This window comes from Rhamphochromis longiceps, linkage group LG6, assembly GCF_057381845.1.
Source record: "Rhamphochromis longiceps isolate RC_006_pf linkage group LG6, R_longiceps_female_GT1.1, whole genome shotgun sequence".
In the NCBI taxonomy this organism is placed as follows: domain Eukaryota; kingdom Metazoa; phylum Chordata; class Actinopteri; order Cichliformes; family Cichlidae; genus Rhamphochromis; species Rhamphochromis longiceps.
In genome coordinates this window covers 7,278,782-7,300,899 of record NC_140562.1, presented here as the reverse complement: position 1 = coordinate 7,300,899, position 22,118 = coordinate 7,278,782, and the positions used below count along the sequence as shown (strand labels likewise).

General features: G+C 39.2%; 1 protein-coding gene and 1 long non-coding RNA gene across 3 annotated transcripts in view; one reads left to right on the top strand and one right to left on the bottom strand.

Annotated features, from left to right (window-relative positions):
• Nucleotides 1–3,981, top strand: part of LOC146667417 (uncharacterized) — a 42,413-nt gene extending 38,432 nt beyond the window's left edge. For both annotated transcript variants that reach the window (XR_014912050.1, XR_014912049.1), the window contains exon 3: nt 290–3,981. This is a non-coding gene — a long non-coding RNA (uncharacterized LOC146667417). The remainder of the gene's footprint in view (nt 1–289) is intronic.
• A 12,020-nt stretch (nt 3,982–16,001) lies between these two features.
• Nucleotides 16,002–21,786, bottom strand: LOC146667416 (homeobox protein OTX1 B-like). Its single transcript, XM_085409088.1, has 4 exons — nt 21,498–21,786; nt 19,479–19,670; nt 18,086–18,237; nt 16,002–16,891 (listed from the first exon to the last, which is right to left on the bottom strand). The coding sequence occupies exons 2-4, from the start codon at nt 19,573–19,575 to the stop codon at nt 16,100–16,102; spliced, it is 1,041 nt and encodes a 346-aa protein (XP_085265214.1). The 5' UTR covers nt 19,576–19,670; nt 21,498–21,786; the 3' UTR covers nt 16,002–16,099.
• Between the last annotated feature and the right edge of the window lie 332 nt (nt 21,787–22,118).

The following is a 22,118-nucleotide window of genomic DNA, read 5'->3' as shown; positions in this document are numbered from 1 at the left end:
GAAGATGGTCACAAAGTTGCTTACATATGGGCAGCAAATGATAGCTCACAGGTCACCATAAATAAGATACTGGGCTTTTATACAGAGTTTTCAAACACTTCATATGATTTATTATTTGTCTTTTACGTTTTCTTTATGTAAGTATTTTCTGAGTTAGAAACTTCCTCAAAGTCCTCAAAGGGTAAAGAGCTATTACTCTGTTCTGTGACTGGGATGAAAACTGCATTGTTCCTCCTGCATCTGAGGTTTGACTAATGGATGGACTCTCCTCTCCTGCAACCTGGCATAGGCTTTCCCAGGGTGGCTTTAGTTGGAGCACATCCTCTGGTCCCCCTCCTTAAAGATGGGAACCACCACACCGGCCTGCTAATCGAGAGGTACCGTCCCAGATCTCCATGCAGCATTGTAGAGGCGTGACAGACGAGACAGCCCTACAACATCCAGAGCCTTCAGGAGCATCCACCCCAGGGGCCCTGCCACCAAGGAGTTGTTTAATTGCCTCAGTGACTTCTCCCCCAGTGATGAGGGAGAGGTCACTGTTTTGAAAATTATTAATTATTGATATAAACAGGCTGATATTGGCCCAATGAACCATTTGATGGGTTTGATTAATTAAACCACACAGAGACAATGTAGTTATACAGTAGCTTTGAACTTTATTTTTTCTTCTGAACCATTCATTTTATTAACATGTACAGTAATTCAATTCAGTTCAGTTTTATTTATATAGCTCCAAGTCACAACAACAATCGCCTCAAGATGCTTTATGATATAAGGTAAAGACCCTACAGTTGTGTGAGATCCAAAAGCAAGTGATCTATAACAGATACATGTAAACACACTTACACAATGCTCATGTATTTGTATACATATCTTCAAACTGCACAATCACAGAGAACAGAATTCGACAAAGGTAATTAACCCCGTATAATTGAGGCCGGCTGGAAGATGAGAAGACGAGAAGAAGAAGAAGAAAGAAGAAAACAAGGGGAGGTAGAGGGATACATGATCTCACTGCTCATCATAATGAATATATAAATGCATCTTTTCGAGCTCTAGGAATCTCACCGGAGCTGGGGCATTATCCTGGCGGTGGTGTGTCTTTGTTCTTCCCTATAGAAGAGCAGCAGTGAAAGCAATCTGTCCTGTAGTGGAGCTCCATCCAGCAGCCTAGCCCTGATAAGGAGACCCCCTTGGTGTCTGGTCCAGCGGGCTTAGCTTCGCCTTGCTAATCCCCCCCAGGAGAAAAAAAGTGCTTTGATTATTTGCTGACCATTAAAGCCCAAACTGCGAGCAGAGGTGGCATTTGTTTCAGGGGTTATAGACAAGGTTGAGGCCATGATTGGCACATTTATTTCACAGCGTTTATCACTTCTAGTGATCCGTCTGCCTGCTTAATAATGTCTGTCTGTAGGATCAGTGCAAAATGTTTTATGCTTTTTGTTCAGCTCTTTTTCATTCCCTTTCTTACTTCCAGTGTAAAAACAGCCACTTAGAAAATGGAGGGTCTATGAAAGAAGCTAATCTCACAGTGTCGAGAGGCTTGGTTCATTGGGCTACAAGGTGCTACTCAGGCTGCCATGCTACAGCACCTACAAGCCAAGGTGGCAGGTATGCTGTCTGGTCCAAATATGAACCACAAAGGCCTAATTATGGCACACACACACCCCCTCTAGCCCCCAAAACCTCCAGTGTAAACCCTTGACGATGCAAATGAACCATGTAGGTTTGGGTGAGATAGCACGAGGCCTTTAAGCTATGCAAAAATATTCACAATTCCAAACTAGAAAATGAAGAGAAAAATAATAAGATATGAAAAGTAGGAGAAAAAATTATTATATTTTGCTTTGCTGGCTGTATATTTAGGCTGGAGTGTGCTGGGGATTTGTTACCGTCTATCACCTTTCCCTCCCTCCCTTTCTCTGCATCATCTTCCTCTAATTAAAGTGTTTGTTGTCACCCTCAGATCCAAAGTGTGAAATTAAGTTAGCAGTTTATGTAAGAGCCGTGGAGAAAATCAAACACTTTGTTCATCAGAAAGACAGCTACTTCAATCACTCTGAGCTGGGATGTATGTTCCCATTGTTGACTTTGCTATCTGCATGCTAAGCCAATTTTCTACTTAAGTCTCCCAGCTTTAAAAAAATGTTATTTGGTTCCCTATGTGGTGTTAATTCTTATGCCTTACTGATAAGCACAGCCACAGCAGCTTGGGAAAATATAGGCCCAATTATAGAGGACTTTACATTCCAAATAATTCTAGAAAGACAAGAAAAAATGATTTTGATGTACCAGTAAAAGAGAAGGTGTATTCTGAGGCCCGATGGTCCATTTCACAAACAAAACTGTCCCTCACCCTTAACAACTCCCTGTTTCCACATCATGCTGTGTGTTGGTGCCATATAAACACCAGAGGTAATATAAATATATAGGTACTCAGGTAAAAGAGAAAAAGTACAGTTTACACATTTAAGATAACTGAACTTTGTGCTATATTAATATAATTATAAAATAAGTAAATGAGTTATAGCTTTCTGACTATAACCTATTGATCCATTTTATTTGAACTATTTCACTTTAAAACAAAGTAATGAACTGACTGGTCGGCTGAGTGACATTTGTCCATTAGCAGGGAGCATCGGTGAAAAGCAGTCAAATGAAAAAAACAGAGACCTGGAGTTATTTTTCTGAAGCTCAAACTCAGAGATTTTCTTTGCCCAAACATATCTATTGCACAACAAAACAGTAGGCTAATGCAGCACTCCCTCTGATTTCTTTTATCCAGGACGCCGTGTACCACTGTTCCCCCAACTTGGTGCCAGCTGAACTTGCTAGGAGATTTGTCATGAAACTCCAAAGCCTCTATTGATATCAGTCAGTGGTGTTATTGTCCAGCTGGGTGGAGGACTGGCCAGGTGTTACATTCTGTGTTGCTAAATAAGCTTGTGTGGCGTGGAGAAGACTTCGGTCAGTCCGGAGACTCAAACCCCGGCCAGCTGCAGCTGCTGCTCAGATGTGGAGATCAAGATTTTTTAGTGTTTGTGTGTGTTTGGGCTGGTAGGACAGGTGTGGCCACTGGTTGTGACAGCAACCTGGCAAAGATTTAACCCCTTCGTGCCACCTGCACCCCCCACCCCACTTCATCACCACTAAACCTACCCCCTCCCCCATACCCCTCAGGGGGAAACAGGATCTGGTCCAGAGGGATAACAGGAGAGGAAGAGAATCCAATTTCTTATCCAGCCAGGCAACTGACTTAATTCTAGTTTTGGCAGCCAGTGACTAGACTGCCTGTTTGGAGGCTGACTGCCTGCAGCCTCCCAAACAGAGGGAAATATAGAACTACAGTACAGGAAGAAAGGTAGGAAAGGAAAAGAAAAAGGAAGAAATTACTATTAGTTCTATAATGAGCTTCATGAATAACAGAAAGTAGAGTGGATGGAGGATAAAATAACTGTCATATTATCAATTATAAAGCTTTAAAGGTACTAACTGTATAACTCTGAAACTGGCATTAAAGTAGTGTTTCATGTCATTCAGCACCATTCATTTCCACAGCAAGCACATTTTTTTCATTTTAAGTGATCTTTAAGGATCAAAGGAAAAAATGTAAGAATGGATATAAAAAGGTTGGAGCCAAAAAACCCCAAACAGGACGCAAATCAGTTTGCTGGTTAAAATTTTAATAATTTATGCCACACTGCGTGCATATGCAATACATTTTCCCAAAAAAAGCTACAACTTTACAATCCAGACAGTTTTCATAGATACTTTACAAATCAGGTTTTAACCAGATGGTTATCTTTAATAAATATTACATCACTTTTTGTGAAAGCAATAGTTAACAAAATCAATTTGTTTGTATTTAATTATGTTTTCAATTTGTTTATAACAATTAAAGTGTTGGCCTTAATGGAGACTGCTGGATCCTGGTTATACAGGGTGGGCCATTTATATGGATACACGGTAATAAAATGAGAATGGTTGGTGATATTAAAGTCCTGTTTGTGGCACATTAGTATATGTGAGGGGGCAAACTCCTCAAGATGGGTGGTGTCCAAGATGGCCATTTAGAAGTCGGCCATCTTGGATACCTCATCAATGGAAACCTCAAGGCCACTGGATATTTGAAATTGCTACATGATGATGTGTTTCCCTCTTTAGATACGAGATGTGCAGCACCTGAAACTACGGATACTGGATGCCTGTGCTGGCACTTCTCCTGCGGTGTTGCTATCAGTGTGTGAAGAGTGGGAGAAGAGGGTTGCATTGACAATCCAACACAATGGGCAGCACATTGAACACATTTTATAAGTGGTCAGAAACTTGTAAATAACTCATGAAAGTTACGTTGAAACCAAGCACACCATTGTTTTTCTTGTGACATTACCAATAAGTTTGATGTGTCACATGGCCCTCTTCCTACTGAAAAAACAAAAGTTGTATCCAAGATGGCCGACTTCCAAATGGCCACCATGGACACCACCCATCTTGAGGAGTTTGCCCCCTCACATATACTAATGTGCCACAAACAGGACTTTAATATCACCAACCATTCCCATTTTATTACCGTGTATCCATATAAATGGCCCACCCTGTAGATTTAAATGGCTCAATTTTAGATTTTTTGGGTTGGTTTAAATCTTATATTAGTGTTTTAATTCTGATTTCACGAGCATAAATAATAAAAGAAGGAAAAAACACACTACACTACACTACACACTCCTACAAACACACAAGTAAGAACCGCAACAGTTCCAGTCCATTCGTCCTGTAAGAATCGTCCACTGAGCCAAGCAGATTGGAAAGGAGGAGCTGAGGCTGTGGAGTATGAAAGAGGATAGAAGAAGAAGACAACAGGAGAAAAGTGAATAAGAAGAAAGGAAATAGGTGGGGGGGCAAAAAAACAAGAAGGGAGGGTCAGTCTTCAAACAATTCCTCCTCCACCCCACCACTTAAGAGACCCTTTAGGGGGGAGTCAAATTGTTAACACTCCTACGACCACTTTAATGATGAGAAAAGAGGCTATGTGTGTGTGTGTGTGTGTGTGTGTGTGTGTGTGTGTGGGTGGGGGTGGGGTTGGGGCACTGATGTTTCACCCAGTCGGTCAATTTCTACTTTAATTAGTCTCTAAATGAACCCACTGCAAACACAAAAATACACACTAGGATACACATATGATAATTTAAGTGCTTTTTTTCTTTTGTTTGATATAAACTTTGTTTTAATTAAAGCTGAAAAGTTGGCTCACACATTAGAAGTATCGATTCGGATGTGAAAGTCTTAACGTTTGGCCTGGATCTGTCCTCTGGGTCAGCTGGTGTTGAAATTTGTGACACTGTTCTTTCTTTCTTTCTTAAAAACTGATGCAAGTTGTCTCCTCATCCAGTTGCTGCACGTTTGCCTAAATGAAACCCAGTGTTTACTATTGTGCAGATACTCAGTGAAATAGAAACAAAATGCATTCATATTTTTTTAATGTATCTGATGTTTTTTAAACTGTAAAAAACCTTGAAATTATGTTTTTTAAGTTAGATGTAAATCTAATTCCTTTAATCATCTTAGTTTATCTGGTTTAAATCTGATCATTACCAGTGTTGGTCAAGTTACTTGAAGATAGTAATTAGTTACTAATCACTTCTCCAAGAAAGGAATCCCATTACCTTCTTGATTACTTATTTTCTAAAGTAATTAGTTACTTTACTACTTAGTTACTTAAAAAAAACATGATACACAACCTGAATACGTAATAAAGCGATAGACCTTTCAGCCCAATTCTATTCTTCTTCTTTTTTTTAGAAAGACGTTTTCTTCCCACGCAGAGTGTACAGCAGACGATAATGTTTTTGTCACTTTTTACGGAGTCAAACTCAAAGTAATGTCAGTACTTGCAAGCTGTAAACGCTGCATGGTCGTACTCCATATTATGCATTGTTGATCTACACACGTCTGTTGCTGCCACGGATGTCTCGCACTCGTACGTCATTGTCATGAGACACTCTCACAAACAAAATCACGGTTTAGTAACCCAGCAACGCAGCATGCTTACAGGAAAGTACTTTTTTTGCAATAGTAATCCCTTACTTTACCCGCTACTTGAAAAAACGTAATCGGATTTTGTGTTACTGCCCATCTCTGATCATTACACAAACTTACTTTTAAATTTGTTTTTTATTCTAAACATCAGCTTAACACAAGTCAGTTAATTACAGGCATGGAAGGAATGGAAGTGAATTTAGTATAACCTTCACTTGGTTTGTATGTTTTACATTATTATGTAAAGAAACAACCTACAGAAAGTGAGTTTCCAAACTACAAAACACTGTCCTTGGAGAGTTTTATCACTCCAAAGGTTTTGCATTTCTACATCTGCTGGGGCTAATGCTAACCTGCTATGTTTGACTGAGCATCTGATACACAGGAAATTAGACATTCGCTGACTGGTAACCCACAGGTAGCTGGTTTGAGTTCCCTTTCAGACGCTGACATCTCTAAGATGAATGTATGATTTCTGCAGCACTCAATCTAGATTTGCACATTTATTGTCTATGTGGAACACAGAACACAGTTAATGCACACACACACAGACACAATGTGTCTGCTGTTTTTCATGAATACCCTTGCATTTGCAGTAAACACAAAATGAAAATAATCAGTAAAGCGAATCGTGGCTCAAGAGTTGGCAGTTCGTCTTGTAATCGGAAGGTTGCTGGTTCGAGCCCCGGCTAGGAAAGTCTCGGTCGTTGTGCCCTTGGGCAAGACACTTCATCTACTGGTGTTGGCCAGAGGGGCTGATGGCGCGATATGGCAGCCTCGCTTCTGTCAGTCTGCCCCAGGGCAGCTGTGGCTGCAACTGTAGCTGCCTCCACCAGTGTGTGAATGTGAGAGTGAATGAATAGTGGCATTGTAAAGCGCTTTGAGGGTCTCAAAAAGCGCTATATAAATGCAATCCATTATTATTATAAAATAAAATGTACCTTAATATCACATGTGGTCATCTTCCAAGTGGAAAAAAATAAAGGCTCATTAGAAAAGACTCTTACTTTCAAGTTGTCAGGCTTCTGACTCAAAAAGTAAAGAATTTTATAAATATATAAAAGTTGACTATGACAACAGCTTAAATTGTAGTTAGTATATTCTGGCAATGAACAGAGTAAAAAAGGCACCAAAGATCAAGGAATGAATAGATGTCTTTTTTTTTCATATTCCTCATATTGAAAATGGTAAGGCAAGAGTGCCGTTATTTGATGGGCTGCCACATTTTTTGTTAGATGACAGTATTAGTCATACTGGGAGTGAAAAAAAGTGTGTGCTTTCTATCATTTAGGACTGACGTTCCCTTACGTGAGGTCCAGATGCCACCACACTTTCCAAATTGATTCCTTTTAACTGAGATCTAATCTAGATTGACTCTCACAATTTAATTCTTTGTTTTATAATTTGCTCTTAATCGCCTTCCATCTCTGCTAATGATAAGGCTGCCACTTTGCTTAGAATAAAGCTCCTCATTGTGAGCCTCTAAAGCTCTTAAATAAATAAGATTAGCACATATCTTGTGTTACATTACCTCCATCCATCCATCCATCCATCCATCCTGTGCTTATGCAGGTCAGAGTCAAGGGGAGTTTTCTGTCATTTCAGCATACAAGCTGTAAATGATGTGTATTTTAAAATAGGCACATTTTTCTTTCTACTGATATATGGTTAGGGTTACGATTGCTGCTGGTCACAACAAATACAGCTGTCACATTATGCTACACGTATGCGGATCCAACAGTGTATGTTGACTTGACAGAACACTGGATCCTGTGTATTCCAACTAACCCAGCTGTCACGGAAAAATCTAGATCATGTAATTAATCTGATTTCAACGTAAGTTTTTTCTCTCCCTACTTTAAAGATGCGCTAACACCAACATTGACACGTTGCGTAATATCATTAACCAGGTAGTGATATTACACAGCGTCAACATTGTGGCCCAAACGGCATCTGGTGAAATATTCCCATGATTCTCTAAGTTGAAATGGGATAAGTTTGCTAAATTTTAAGAGACCGTCTAAGCCCTTTCTTTTTGTTTCTGATGAACACATCTGGTTAGTGTATCTTACCCAAAGATATTTTGGCATGCAGCTAGGAGCAGCCAGGGATCAAACCGCTGACTTTCTCTACTCTATATATTAACTTCGGAGAGTTTGCAAAAACAAAGTGTATAGCAGTAGTTAGCAACAGATCAGGCACTAACTCTGATTTCAGCCAACAGATATGACTTAGTGCTGCAAAAAAGGAACATGGCTGAAGTTTAAAGTGGGTCAAAAGTCTCTCTAAAACATCAGTGTTTGTTTTTGCCTGGCTAAATTTAATCCTGGGTTCTTGTGTTGCACAAGCCTGTCTGTCAAAGCAGTGACAGCAGCAATGAAACCTGCATACACATGCTCTGACTTGTTACTGGTGCTCTAGAAACAAAACCATCCGGGAATGCTCAATTAATGAAACACTTTCATAGTGACTGAATAACAATACAATAGAAATTTGTGGACAAGAAACTGTTTCGTTTCAGAATGGTGTCACAGAGACTAACTGTTTTATTGGAAACAATGAAAAATAGTGTCTTCTGTTTCGTGACTACAGGTTTCAAACAATTTAAAGATGTTCACTATGATCTTCAATAGAAGGACTCTAATTGTTGCTTCTCTATTAACATAATATTTTTAGTGTTTTTGCATTAATATGTGATTTTTCTGTGTTGTTTTTATTTTTGTTATTCTCATAGCAGATATTTCCCAGGCTAGTCTTAGTCTGTTTTACTTGGTCTTTGTCTAACATTAAGACGACTTGGGATTTTTTAAATCCCGCAGGTTACCAGTGAAACTGTGTCATTTGTGGATGCTGTTGACATGGGATAAAATAAAAAAATTGCTGCTTAAAAAACACTTGTCAGGGTAAATTTTAGATAAGTACAGGGACACCAGGTACAGGAAATATCAGGTTGAAATGGCAGTTTCATTGAGTTTAAAAAACTACTGTGATAAAGGTAATCTCGATTTATGATTGTCATCATAAGTCCTAGATTTTAAATGGAAAGATAAAATAAACAGCATTTTTGCATGTCACACTTCCTTAACTTCCCGATCACAGAGATTGAAATTGTTGCCACCAGTTTTAATACATTTTTCATTGTGAGAAATCAGATTTTATGCAAACCACAAATGCTTACACTTGTATCTTTTACCATTAGATGTTTTCTAAAGAATAATGATTAAATGAGCAGAGCTACTTCCAACCTGAGCCATAATAGTGACTTGTGACGTGAGACATTGCCTCTGGGAAAAAGAGAATGGGATTTTTACTTGTAGTGCCAAGGGTTGCTTAAATAGTGCTTCCCATTTTGAAACCCCCATTACTCCAGTCAATACAGCGCCAGTGACAGTTACGGTGGTTAATCATTGTTTATGGGTAAATGCTGCCCTTGTGTGTTTTGACCGCTACGATTATGCCATCTGTCATGTAAAAATCTTTCAAGATATTGGCCAGGTGTTGTTTCCATTCTGAGTGACGATTTTTGTCAAACAAAGTTTTTATTGTCATATGCTGTGTTTTCTCCAGAAGTCCTCATAATGTTTATTTCCAGGGACTAATGTCTGGAATGGTTCCTTTAGCCCCCTTTTATCTTCTTTTTCAACACACTCTAAAGCCCCATGAAGATTAGGCAAATTAGTTAGCTGATATATCTGATTGCATATCACCATTTCCCACTGGATGTCCTTTTCTGCATAAAGGCCTGTACTTTGCAGTCGATCCTTCTGAGGATTTCTTCTGAACCTCAGTAGTATTTTGTTGAAGCACAAACGTTTTTGCTGTTGGAGGCTTTTAAAAATGGCAGAAAGCAGATGCAGATTCTTACTTACTTCTTTAACAGAGACCAAAATGACATCTACCATCAATGGGTGCATGTTTACAGTCAGATTATATGACAGGGGAACGATCGCAGTTGCATGTTTCAGTCTTGGAAGCGGTCACAGATCAAATGGAGGAGGCCAGCTTTTCCATTACTTGTGAAACAGACCAGGATCACAGCTCAGCAGAAACACATTCCTCTTTGCCACCCCAAGTCTCAACTTAATGGGGATTCCCTAGAAGGCAGAGACTGTCTTCTTTCTTTCTCTCTCCCTCTTTGCTCTTCTTTAAGTGTTAATCCTTGGGAAACTTCCATCCGTAGCAGCTCGTTTGAAGCAGGCCAGTGGCAATCTGCTAAGTACGGCCCCCAGTCATCAGAATCATTAGATTAGGCTTAGCCACGGTCCTGACAAAGAGATTTCCTATCGCCATTTGTTTCAAGGAGAGACCGTGCTTCAGCCAGCACAACCTTAGAACTGGGAGGCACTTGGAAAGAAAATGCATCAAACGTAGGAAACTGAAAACAAGACACACTCCATCTCTCTCTGATTTAGGGTATCGGTATTGGTGCAGCCTATGCTGTTTTCATGTTACAATAGGTTACTGCCCTGGAATTGTACAGATACACTTATTGAATTGGTTAGCGGTGAACTAATTAGTAATGTCCACACCTTACATACAGAATCACAAAGACAAAATGTTAACTTGTTACAAATGCATAGATAAACATTTACAAGGGGTTTTACAATGACATACAAGCTAAAAGATCAATGAAGCACTGATAGTATATATCAATAATAATATGCCTACACTGTCATATTATTAATGTAAGCATAAATGTCATAAATAACATGATGCCTCCATCCAAAGACTACAGAAACTTTTAGCTATGTCACTCATGCTGTCCCCACTCTCTCAAATTAATATTAAAAACAATTGATCTAAATCGTTACATTCAAAATGCATATGAAGTCCGTGTGTCCATGATGGTTAAGAAGACTTTAGTTATCGTATCATTCCATTTTGTCAGCCAGTAATAAAAATTCACACACAATTACTTTACTATTACAAATGTGTTGTGAACAAGCAAACTGAAGTGCTTAAGAGAAGAAATTGAAAGACATTAAAAACTCATTCACACCCTGAAATTGTTCAAATGTTCATAGGTTTGATCATAAACGTCTTTAAGTTTGACTGAAGTTTATAAATCTCACCAACTTCCTGTGCAGCTAAGTTGCTGAAGAGAAATCACTTCAAAGAGTCTGCTTTTGTCTCATGCAGCATCTAATCTTCCCACTTTGAAGACAAACGTCATTGTCTTTTCCATTGGTGACAGCTCTGATAGGAACATTCATGTTGGTGGTGGAGGAAGTGGCGTTGTTAGTTGGTGTGTGTGGGACTAGATTGGCGTCTTAAACAGGTTAGAAGCCATTTTGTGCTGAAGGAGTCCCGGACATGTCAGGGCTCTTGACAGTCTGCGCTTGGGATTAGTGGGCCAGCAGTAAGGCAATCCCTAATCCCTCAGGGTAGTAATCTATTTACCCACCATGCTAAACGGATTTCCATATGAAACTATACACACAGAGATGCAGTCTGTAAATGTTCAAAATTATAACGTACTTGTTTTTTTTTTATCCACTTTTCCTTGATGCTTTTCTTCTTTTAAATTCTAACAGCATACAAAAACGTGGGGTAAACAAATTATCTGTTGCAGGAAAATTGAAACACAATTTTGCTTTTCTCTAGTTTCTCTACTTGAGAAAGAGAATTAATTCCTGAATTCAATAAATGTTTTCACAGATGAACACCTACCAAAGTATAGTACATGTTTGCTATAGGTGTCTCTTAGATGACATTTTGCCATGATTACACACAAACCCCACCACACATACACATTAATATTGTGATAGTGTATCTAACAATCAATGCACTATCATGACGTGCAGCAATAAATTTGGAGAAATGCAATCAAGGTAAATTTAGGAATAAGATAGAAATTTCCAGGACTTTACAGAGATGCTTCTGTTCGTATAGAGCTGGAGGAATCCTGACACTGGACTTGAATCCTAATACTAAGTACCATACATTTAATTCATATAAGAAAAAGAAGTGCAGTTTCAACAGCACTCTTTTTCTGCATGATAAAGAAATATGTCAGCATGACTCTGTGAACAGAAAATAGAAAGATTTTGTTAATTCACAGAAATTCATCTTCTGTAAGACTTATGAAAATAGACTTAAAAGACCAAAATTTATGCATTCCTTTACATTTTGGAGGAGATTTTGCTGGGCTGATTCCAGCCCCTGGGCCTTATGTTTGACACGCCTGACTTAATGATACTTATTATTACCCAGGCACAAAATGATGCAAATACAGTGTTCCCATAATCCTAGCTGACCTGAATGACACAACCATGGATAAGCAATTGGAGGGAGAGAGAAAAAAAATCAATCTAAAAAAATGGAAAATGTATAAACATATTTAATAATAATGGTTTGCTTATTTATAGTAACCGGTCGGGTTAATTAGTGTCTTTACACTGGCAGCAAATGTGAATGTGACTGTAGCTGGCTGTCAGTAGAGCGCAGCATTGTTTGACAGAGATTTCAGTGTTTAGTACCGTCCCCTCCACCAAGAAGGTTCTGGGTTTGTATAAACTGCTTGGTTTGTCAATGTTGCAAATACAGTATTGTGAATGTATGGTGTGAATGTGTACAGGTTTGTGAATGTGTGGGTAGAGTCTGCTTGTCTGTGTTCTCTCTTGGTACCCTCATTTCCTCCTAAATATATGCTTTGCAGGTTAATTACTGATTCTAAATTGTCTGTAGGTGTGAATGGTTCTCTGTGTTAGCCCTGTGATAAACTGGAGAGTGTCTTAGGTGTACGTTGCCTCTCACCCAGTGACAGCTGGGATACACTCCATCCTCCCTGTGTCATAAAATTGATGCTTTTTTTTTTTTTAAATGAAAGTGCTATTAATTTATAAAAACACCTGTTGGGTGGGCTTAAATTTTAAATCTGCACATAACTGATATGTTACTAAAACATATTAGCTGTGTGTAGCACTTGCTTATCTGACAACAATTCATATTATTTGACAGAGGTCTCAGTCTCTAGTAAAGACACGATGTAATAGTTTCTGTTTCTCGTCTTTGTGCTAACTTAGACAAAATGCATCGTGGACTCTGCAACTGACAAACAAACATAAAAACTGAAACATGAGTACGTGCTTATTTGTGTCTGAGGAATTTCAAAACATTTGCGTTCACCTGCACATTTAGCAAGATTTTTATAAAGACTGATCTCCTGTCATTAAGTCCAGGAAGTTGCTGTGTTGCTACCATCTCCTCTATGAATCATTTATTTTAAATCAACAAGACTCATGAGGAAACTTTAATATCCTTGAAAGTGCTGTTATATCAGGAAAAGTGAGGTGATCGCCTGTGAAGTCATTGTTTTCAGCAGCCTTCAGGAAAACTGAGAAGCTAAAAAGCAGAGTCACTTAGTCACTACAAGGATTCAGAAAGTAAATATTCATACCCTCAGGGAGCGGCCCACTGCACAATAAGGCATATGAAGCAGGCGTTCAGAGGGAAGTGTCCTTTCTCTAAATGAAACTGCATTTATTGGCTGAACATGGCCTGAAGATTAGTTTGTTCTAATGTGCTAAATCTCGGCTCATGTTTGCGTGAATCTGTGGTGCGTGCAGCTAAAGCCCAGCGGGATGCAGAGCGGGCAAACACACAGCACTGATGCCATGTTTACAAAAAGCTGTTTGTCCAGCTGTTGGACAGACACAGTGAGGAAGCGGGACGCCACTTAATTAAAATCGTGATTCGTCCCTTTTTCCCTTGGATCAAATAAGTTGTACATTACTGTCGACATGGCCAAACAAACAGCAGGGATGCCAGTGTACATGTTTGCTAACCTGCCCGGCTATGATCCCATCACTGCAGGGGGGAAGGAGGGGTTTGATTATTGACATGCTGTTTGGATATTTTCTTCTGGTTGCCAGAGATAACATTACAACTGAGTGCAAAGCTAATGCATGCAGCTGATAGTTCTTAAAATTAACGTGTATTTAGTTCAATGAAATATTAACTCTCTCTCTCTCTCTTTATATATACATACATATATACATATACATATATATATATATATATATATATATATATATATATATATATATATATATATATATATATATATATACACCCAGCATGCCCCTGCGGGCGGTTTATCCTTCAAGCTCGGGTCCTCTACCAGCGGCCTGGGAGCTTGAGGGTCCTGCGCAGTATCTTAGCTGTTCCCAGGACTGCGCTCTTCTGGACAGAGATCTCCGATGTTATTCCCGGGATCTGCTGGAGCCACTTGCCTAGCTTGGGAGTCACCGCACCTAGTGCTCCGATTACCACGGGGACCACCGTTACCTTCACCCTCCACATCCTCTCGAGCTCTTCTCTGAGCCCTTGGTATTTCTCCAGCTTCTCGTGTTCCTTCTTCCTGATATTGCTGTCATTCGGAACCGCTACATCGATCACTACGGCCGTCTTCTTCTGTTTGTCTACCACCACTATGTCCGGTTGGTTAGCCACCACCATATACACACACACACACACACACACACACACACACACACACACACACACACACACACACACACACACATATATATATATATATATATATATATATATATATATATATATATATATATATATATATATATGGTTGTATTAACATTCAGCCGCAGTATGTTTAGAGTGATAGATCTGCTGCTGTTGGTTTTAATCTTTTTAATCAGTCTCTTACTTAATCCCGTTCCTACCTGATTTACCTACTAGGTATATTTTGTTCTCAGGCATGGTCATTTTTTTTCATTGAATAAAGAGTTAGTGAATAGGATAGAAAATTCTCCAAGATGGTAATAGCTCACAAATTCAGATGAATTGAACTTTCTCATGGCTCACTCTGAAACATATTTTATCACTGACTCACTGAATGTCCTCGAGTTCCTCGTAGTTCTTTGTCAGGACTATGACCAAACTATGTAAAAAACGATGTAACAAATTACACACATTGTAATACATTTACAATGATCTTAAATTTAAATGCAACACCCCAGAGATTTACTTTCAGGGTGTTGCATTCATTTGCTGCTTCTATAATTCCATTATTTTTTCTATAAGGCATTTTTTAGGCATTTAGTCCATCTCCTGCTCATGGTGAAATGATTGGCCAAGTTTCCAGGTGCTAATATGTATAAATTAAATAGAATAAATGAAAAATAAAACACTTGGTGAAATCTTTCTGAAAAAAAATTTTTTTTAAAGCAATATTTTTCAACCAAGCATAAAAAAATGCCTTTTGGTGCCATAGCAACAACTTACACCATAAATAAAACAAGTAAAATGTTCAAACTGTTGTTCATGTGACCATATCTACACCTTTAAACCAGTTTAGCCAGTTTAGCCTGGTTTATTTTAAAACTAAGCTAGTTATTGTGTGATACTCTAAACTGCTGTTCACTAGCTAAAGTTGATGAGATTCATTCTTTATTTAGGAATAAAAGTTTCGTTAGACTGTTCATGTTTATACAAGACTTTATTATAAAGACACGAATGTACATCTCTCAAATTTCAATGCAATACTAACGTTGCGTGTCTAAATTCACATTTTTAATTTTCTTTCCTCTGCAGAGAACAAATAGCAGAATCTTTCACCTTACAAACAATTGCTGCAATTAAGTCTCCAAAATAAAATACCCACAGTTCCTCAACAAGAATCATGTTGGAAAATGATAGCAGCATCCTGTTTCAGATCTAAGAAAAGCCAACTCAAAAGTCCAGTGTATATTAATCTCAGAGAGGATGTGTTTATCTTCTGAAGAATGATCTGTGTGGCAATCCCAGACTGGACTATAACAAATGTTCCATTGAAGTTTCACTAATAAAGGCCTTCAAAAGGTATAGCGTCAGTTTGTCTTGAATCTTGGAGTAGAAAAATAATCCTGGATGAATCACTCCACTGAAAAGCACACAGTCAAAGTTGAGGCTTCAAATTATATTGATTGGCTCACAGTTAAACTTTTTTCCTTTTTCAAATGTCACTACTTTTACTTTAAAGGATCTCCAAAAATAAACCACCAACAACAAAAAAAAATACTTCTTTAAAAGCACAGAAGAGAAAACAAAATACAGGAAGTCACAGCACTTGGAAACGCCATGAGGCCTGGTCTTTATAGTCCAAACAGTCGGAGGCGTTGAAGTTGAGTTTCCAGGCTGAAGCTGCTGTCTGCTCTTTGTAATCCAGACAGTCTGTGGAGTTAAAGGCGAGGCTGGGTGCGCTGTATGCCTGGTGGTGGTGCGGTGGGTGGTGGTGATGATGGTGGTGTCCTGACGTCTGGCCAATGTGATGATGTGGGTGTCCTGACATGGAGCTGCTAGTCATTGGGCTGAGCTGGTGAGGGTGGTGCGGGTGGTGGTGGGAATGCATGGGTGCCAAGTATGAGCCGCACTCAACGCCACCAAAATAGGAACCTGATGCTGAAGCCGGGTATCCCTGGCTGTACGCTGCTGCTGTCTGGCTGTAGGAAACAGGATAGGACGACGTTCCACTTGTCGCAGATGATGACACAGAGCGCTGCATGCAGGACGCGCTGGTAGGGGCGGCAGGGTCAGGCAGAGTGGCCGGTGCTGGTGCTGGTGAGATAGGTGCCGGGCTCCAGATGGATGACACTGGAGCGGTGATGGAGGTAGATGTGCTAATAAGACCAGGTCCACTTAGACCAGAGGAGACAGATGAGGAAGAGGAGGCGGATGAAGAGGAAGAGGTGGAGGAGGAGCTGGACACTACTGGCGGAGTGAACTGACCGCTGCTCTCTGAACCAGTGCTCTCTCTGGTTGGAGATGACTTCTTCTTCAGTGGTTTTACCTTGGCACTGTTGCTGCTCTGCTGCTGCTGCCGACACTTGGCTCGTCTGTTCTTAAACCAGACCTGAGAAAGGAGAAGAGGTCAAAAGGTCATCGTCATGCATGCACCAGGTCAGAAATAACAAACTGTAAAACCTGGCTGAAATAGCATGAAGGAAACACTTGCTGTTGCTGTTTGTTATTATACTTCCTCATGTAATCCCACCTTACCTCTTGTACACACTTGCACAATAAATACATAAATTAATTAATTAATCTTTAGAATGTGTAAATATGGGATGTTTTTGGCACTAAAAATATTTCGAATGAAATGAATAAAAATTATGAAAACAAAAACAATTAAAAACAAATCTGTTTCTTACTCATTTTTTCAAACTTGCCAAAGATTTAAGGCATCTAACACTAAGATGTTTATGTAAATTACAAATTGTGGTGAATGCAATGTCCAGTGTTGATGATATTTTAAAAATACCTGATGCATGCCAGCGACATCTTTAACTTTAAACTTTTGTCTGGTGCCTCCTTCAGTAAGTGCTGTGGTGATGTATATAAGTGATGACATGCTTTAGAAAATATTTTGTAAAAAGTGGAAAATGCTGATAAATAAAAGTATTCTAAAATATTTTGATTTTTAAATGTAAATAAATTATCAGTTTTGAAACATTACATCTTGTAAGTCTGATACACTGCTTTCATAATGTTCAAAAGATTGCATTAAACTATATTAACTGCCTAAGAACTCTTTTTATCGCATTTTATTTTAATAAATCCTGTGATGGCGTTTATGGTCACAACTATACGATGAGTATATTAATGTAAAATGGTGTTCTATGACCTTGTGGTTTATAACATCAATTTAAAAAGCGTTTTTTAAATGCAAATCTCCATAAGAAAATCAACCACTGCAGCTGAAATAATAATACAGATATCTGGGCTTGTCATAGTGTCATATCCCAGATATGCTATAATCCCAGCAGAGGGCTGCTAAAGCCACCCATGGAAAACCTTTCAGAGCCTTCTTTAAAGAAAGCTCACCACATCAAAAGGTGGCCCTGCGTTCTGCCACAGCCCAGCCAAATCCTTCCCTTACACTAAAGACTTTTCTCACAATCATGCAGATGCCTGAGGTTTTAAAAAATCCATCGAAAGGTGCCACGAAATGTAAAACGACAACTTCGGTGCATGGAAGTGCCTTTTCTTGTCCTACATTTAAACATTTAAGTTCTAAACCAGGAAACAGGTTTTGTGTGTGGCTGACCTGCACTCTTGATTCCGGCAAGTTAATTTTCAGCGCCACCTCCTCCCTCATGAAGATATCCGGGTAACGGGTCTTGGCGAACAGCGACTCCAGAATGTCCAGCTGAGTCCTGGTGAAGGTGGTTCGCTCCCTGCGCTGCTTCCGCGGGTTGGCTGAAAACGAAGTGCTTGTTTAGTATTGGACTGAAGTCTATTGAATACCGTATAATACTAGTTTGCTCGTCCCAAATTACAAATTTCCAAACCTCGAGCATATCGCACCTTCATTAAGTCTTTTGCTTTTAATTTTTGGATGCAGAAGTTATATTCCTTTTTAAGATTAATTAAATCTTGACATATAAGCATTTCCTCCAATCGAGACAAAGGGGAGTGATAGGCCTGTATGAAATATCATATTAAGGTCTTGCGAAGTACTGCGAAATAAAGCAATGACAAAGTTCGGTCTTGAAGTTTCACTTTTGGATTTCAAAGTAATTTATCTAATAAGAACATTTACCAGATAACAGTGCTCCTTACAAATTCACCATCGAAATTCCAAAAATGTTAAAGGACGATAATATGACGCTTAGCAGGGATCTGTCACAATCATTACACTCACTGCTTAGCAGTACGAAAACGGAAAACAAACCAAACCTCCCATTAGCTTGAAGCAAAACACTTTTTAGGCTATGGCAATTTGGTTATTATTATAAGGATATTATTGGGAATAATTTGGCTGAAACTCATGCGGTAGTCTGCGTTAGGTTCTCACAGCTAACCAGCGTTAACACGGGCTTCAGGGGTCCGGGCCCACCCAGTAATGTCACTAGTAATACACTCGAACTATAAGTCTAATTATTACAGTCTGATAATGAAAAACTTAAACACTCATATCCCAGATATGCCACTGCATATCTGCCACTGCCACCCAGTTTATTCAGTTCACAGTATAGAGTCTCTGCAGCGATCGGGGTAACCAGCATGACTGAGGAGGACACTGAGCAGATGGGCCTGTGCAGGTCAGAGTCTTTGAAATTAAAAAGAGGTCTTTCATCAGTTTGTACAACTTGTTTTAAAGCACGGTTAAAGCTTGAAAACTGCTAAACAAATAGAAAAAAAGCGTGGAGGAATATTATGCGCGCGCTAGTCAGATGTTCTGGTGTCCTGGTGAGTTAACTAATCCACTTCTGCACTTAGAGAAAACGCCTCTCCTGCTTTGCTATAATCTGAGACTGATATTTATGGACTTTCTAACTGCGGCTCCATTTCTATGTTACAGGCGGCAAATGATAATTTTATAATGCTTTTTCATGGAATAGGAAGGTGAATCGATTCCCTCCCCGTCTCAGTATGTTGCATCTCCAGTTCACGTATTCGTCAGTTTGGCACCGACCCTGCAGCTCACGGATCCTTACCGGGATATCCCACAGACGGGTGCAGCAGGTCCATGGCAGCTCCGCTCAGGCCCAGCCCGTTCATGCCGTACGGGGCCTGTTTGAGATAGGACATCATGCTAGAAGCAAGCGGGAGGAGAGACCGGAGTCTGGACGGAGAGGGCAGGTGTAGATCTCCCGGTTGTCGAGTGTTCAGCTCCCCTGTGTCCGGCTCTGGTTGTGAGACGCAGATGCGCGACAATTAATACTCATAATAAAAGAAACTTATTGAAAAGAGGTAATTTCGTAAGCTTATCACGTAAGTAAAAAAAACAAAACTGTTCGCTGAGAAATAAAACTCACAAAAAACAAACACAAAAAAACAACCAACAAAAAACCACACACGCAGAAACGATGCAAAACTTGACTTTGGGGAGAAGCCTGTCAATAATAATAACAACCCCAAACATTAATCACAGCCTTTAACACTCTGAAAACACGAAAAACACAAATACAATTTCATGCTGTTAGAAAAAGTATAACAATATTGATCGTCAATTTAAACATTTGATTTTTTATATTTTTATTTTATATTTGGGGCGTTTAAAATCATTTTAGCCCATGAATGTTAATGTATTATGAACAATAATAATCACTGGAAACCAAATTACCCACCAAGAAGCTTTAAAGGAAAACACAAACCATATACCATATGAACCTTTTCACATATTTGTGCTGGGGAAACCCCCCAACTCCAGCAGTAAAATAAACTGGAACAAAGTGTTACAAAACGCCTGAACTTTGCCCGTGTTGGAAGATAACATCAGTTTAGAGACACCCCCCCCCCCCCCCCCCCCCGCGCCCCAAAAAATGCTTACGGGGAAACTGAATTCTTTTTTCTCATAAAGAAAACCTCAAACTCCCGCTAAACTATTAATCTAGTAATCACATTTTTGACTTTTCTTAAACATCCACCAGGATGTTTTAACAGCCCTGTTATCACTCAGATCTTCATTATGATTTCATTAATTCAATAGATCAATAAAATCGATCTGCAGCAACGTAGGTTTGCGTCAGTCCAAATGAACTTTTTTCTCAAGCAGACGTCTTTGCAAGTATCAGAGTCTTAAGTGGTTGCTCACTAGATCTTAATATTATAAATTAAAAAAAGAAGTATTTGCTGTTCTAGCTCATATTTTATTATTTCTTTTGTATTTCTCCAGCAGTTCTTCTGAAAAAAAAAAGAATGCGCAAAATGGCACACGTAATCATCGGACACATGTAACATTACTGCTTTTCGCTGAAAATGAGTTCAAATAAGTAACATAACCTAAACTGGGGTAAGAAAATATAACAATAAAGACATGATAAAATACAGAAAGCACCAAATCTAAATTTACAGGGAATATCCATCATGTTGGATTTGATTCATTTATCCTTTTCTGTAAAACTCGAGTCTAGTGTGGGGCTAAATATTGGCTCAGAATTTCCAAAATCCACTGGGGTCCGTTTGGCAGCACCTGGAAGGTGCCGCGGGCCTCCTGTTGGATCTGAACTGAGGCCTCAAGCGCCAAATAAAGCCCGACTTATTTCCATAACCACAGGAAGCAGACAAACCGCGCAATGTAAATGCTAAACTTGTGTGCAAATGAACTCCATTACAATTTAGATTAGGTCAACAGTGCGACAATTAGCAGAGTGCCCTTATCAGGAAAGTAACTGGTAGGCTGCGGGCTGAAAGTCCACCGACAGAATAGAAAGTAAGACCCCCCCCCCCCCCCCCCAAAAAAAACAAAAACAAAAAACAAAACAACTTTTAGCTGGAGCGATTGATACGTTTAAAAGTTTTGTGTTGTTAAAGTTGTGAAATATGTCATTGATAAATAATTATATTTTTTGATTGACTGACTTGTTTTTAAACATTGCCTTTTAAAGCTAGTTTTCGTTGATAAAACGATTACATATTCAAAATGGAAAAAGAAAGACACGTTCACAAGCGAAGAGAAAAAGAAAAATAGATCATTAAGAACAATTAAAATTAGGAACACATTTCAGTCTCACCTTCTTCGGGCTCCTTATTTTAAAATTCCCTTTAAGTGTCAAAACAGTAAGATCCAAAGTTCAAGAAAAATATCCTCATGAAGCGCAATTTTTTTTGTTATTTGGCAGAGGTAAGAAAAAAGGTTCGGAAGCTCCACGTGAAAACCACACCTGTCTTCGATCTGTTAAACAAATGCGTACGGAGAAATGAACAAAAACTAAAACTAAAAAATAGGCCTTATTTCTCTCTTCCGCGAGCGTTTTGTCTCCAGCCGACGCTGACGGATGGAGATTAATGAACGTCTCTAGGGCCCTAGCTTCTATGAGCCCAGAAAGCACACGGGCCTTCTTTCTGCGAGCCAATCACGGCACTCTGCGCCTATACAAGCCACGACAGCGACCAACCAGCCCCCGAGTTTGACACCGAAAAGCCCGCCCCTTGCGAATCTAAGTCACATCACGTGACATGAGTGAAAAGTTCAGGTCAGAAAGTTGGAGAGTGGTTCGGCTGCCATTACAGCGAGAAAACCACGATTCAGGTGCAAAACCTGAGATGGAACCTTGATACAATTAAAGAAACATTTATAACAAATAATGTTAACATTCATTAAATTAAACGCTAGCTTTAATCTGGCTTTGAAG

Excerpts from the sequence above, each read along its gene's own strand:
- LOC146667416 (XM_085409088.1), bottom strand. The coding sequence starts at position 19,575 with ATGATGTCCTATCTCAAACAGGCCCCGTACGGCATGAACGGGCTGGGC. Across the intron at positions 18,238-19,478 it reads CCCGTCTGTGGGATATCCCG|CCAACCCGCGGAAGCAGCGC; the intron begins GTAAGGATCCGT and ends CTTCGTTTTCAG. Across the intron at positions 16,892-18,085 it reads TGCCGGAATCAAGAGTGCAG|GTCTGGTTTAAGAACAGACG; the intron begins GTCAGCCACACA and ends CTCCTTTCTCAG.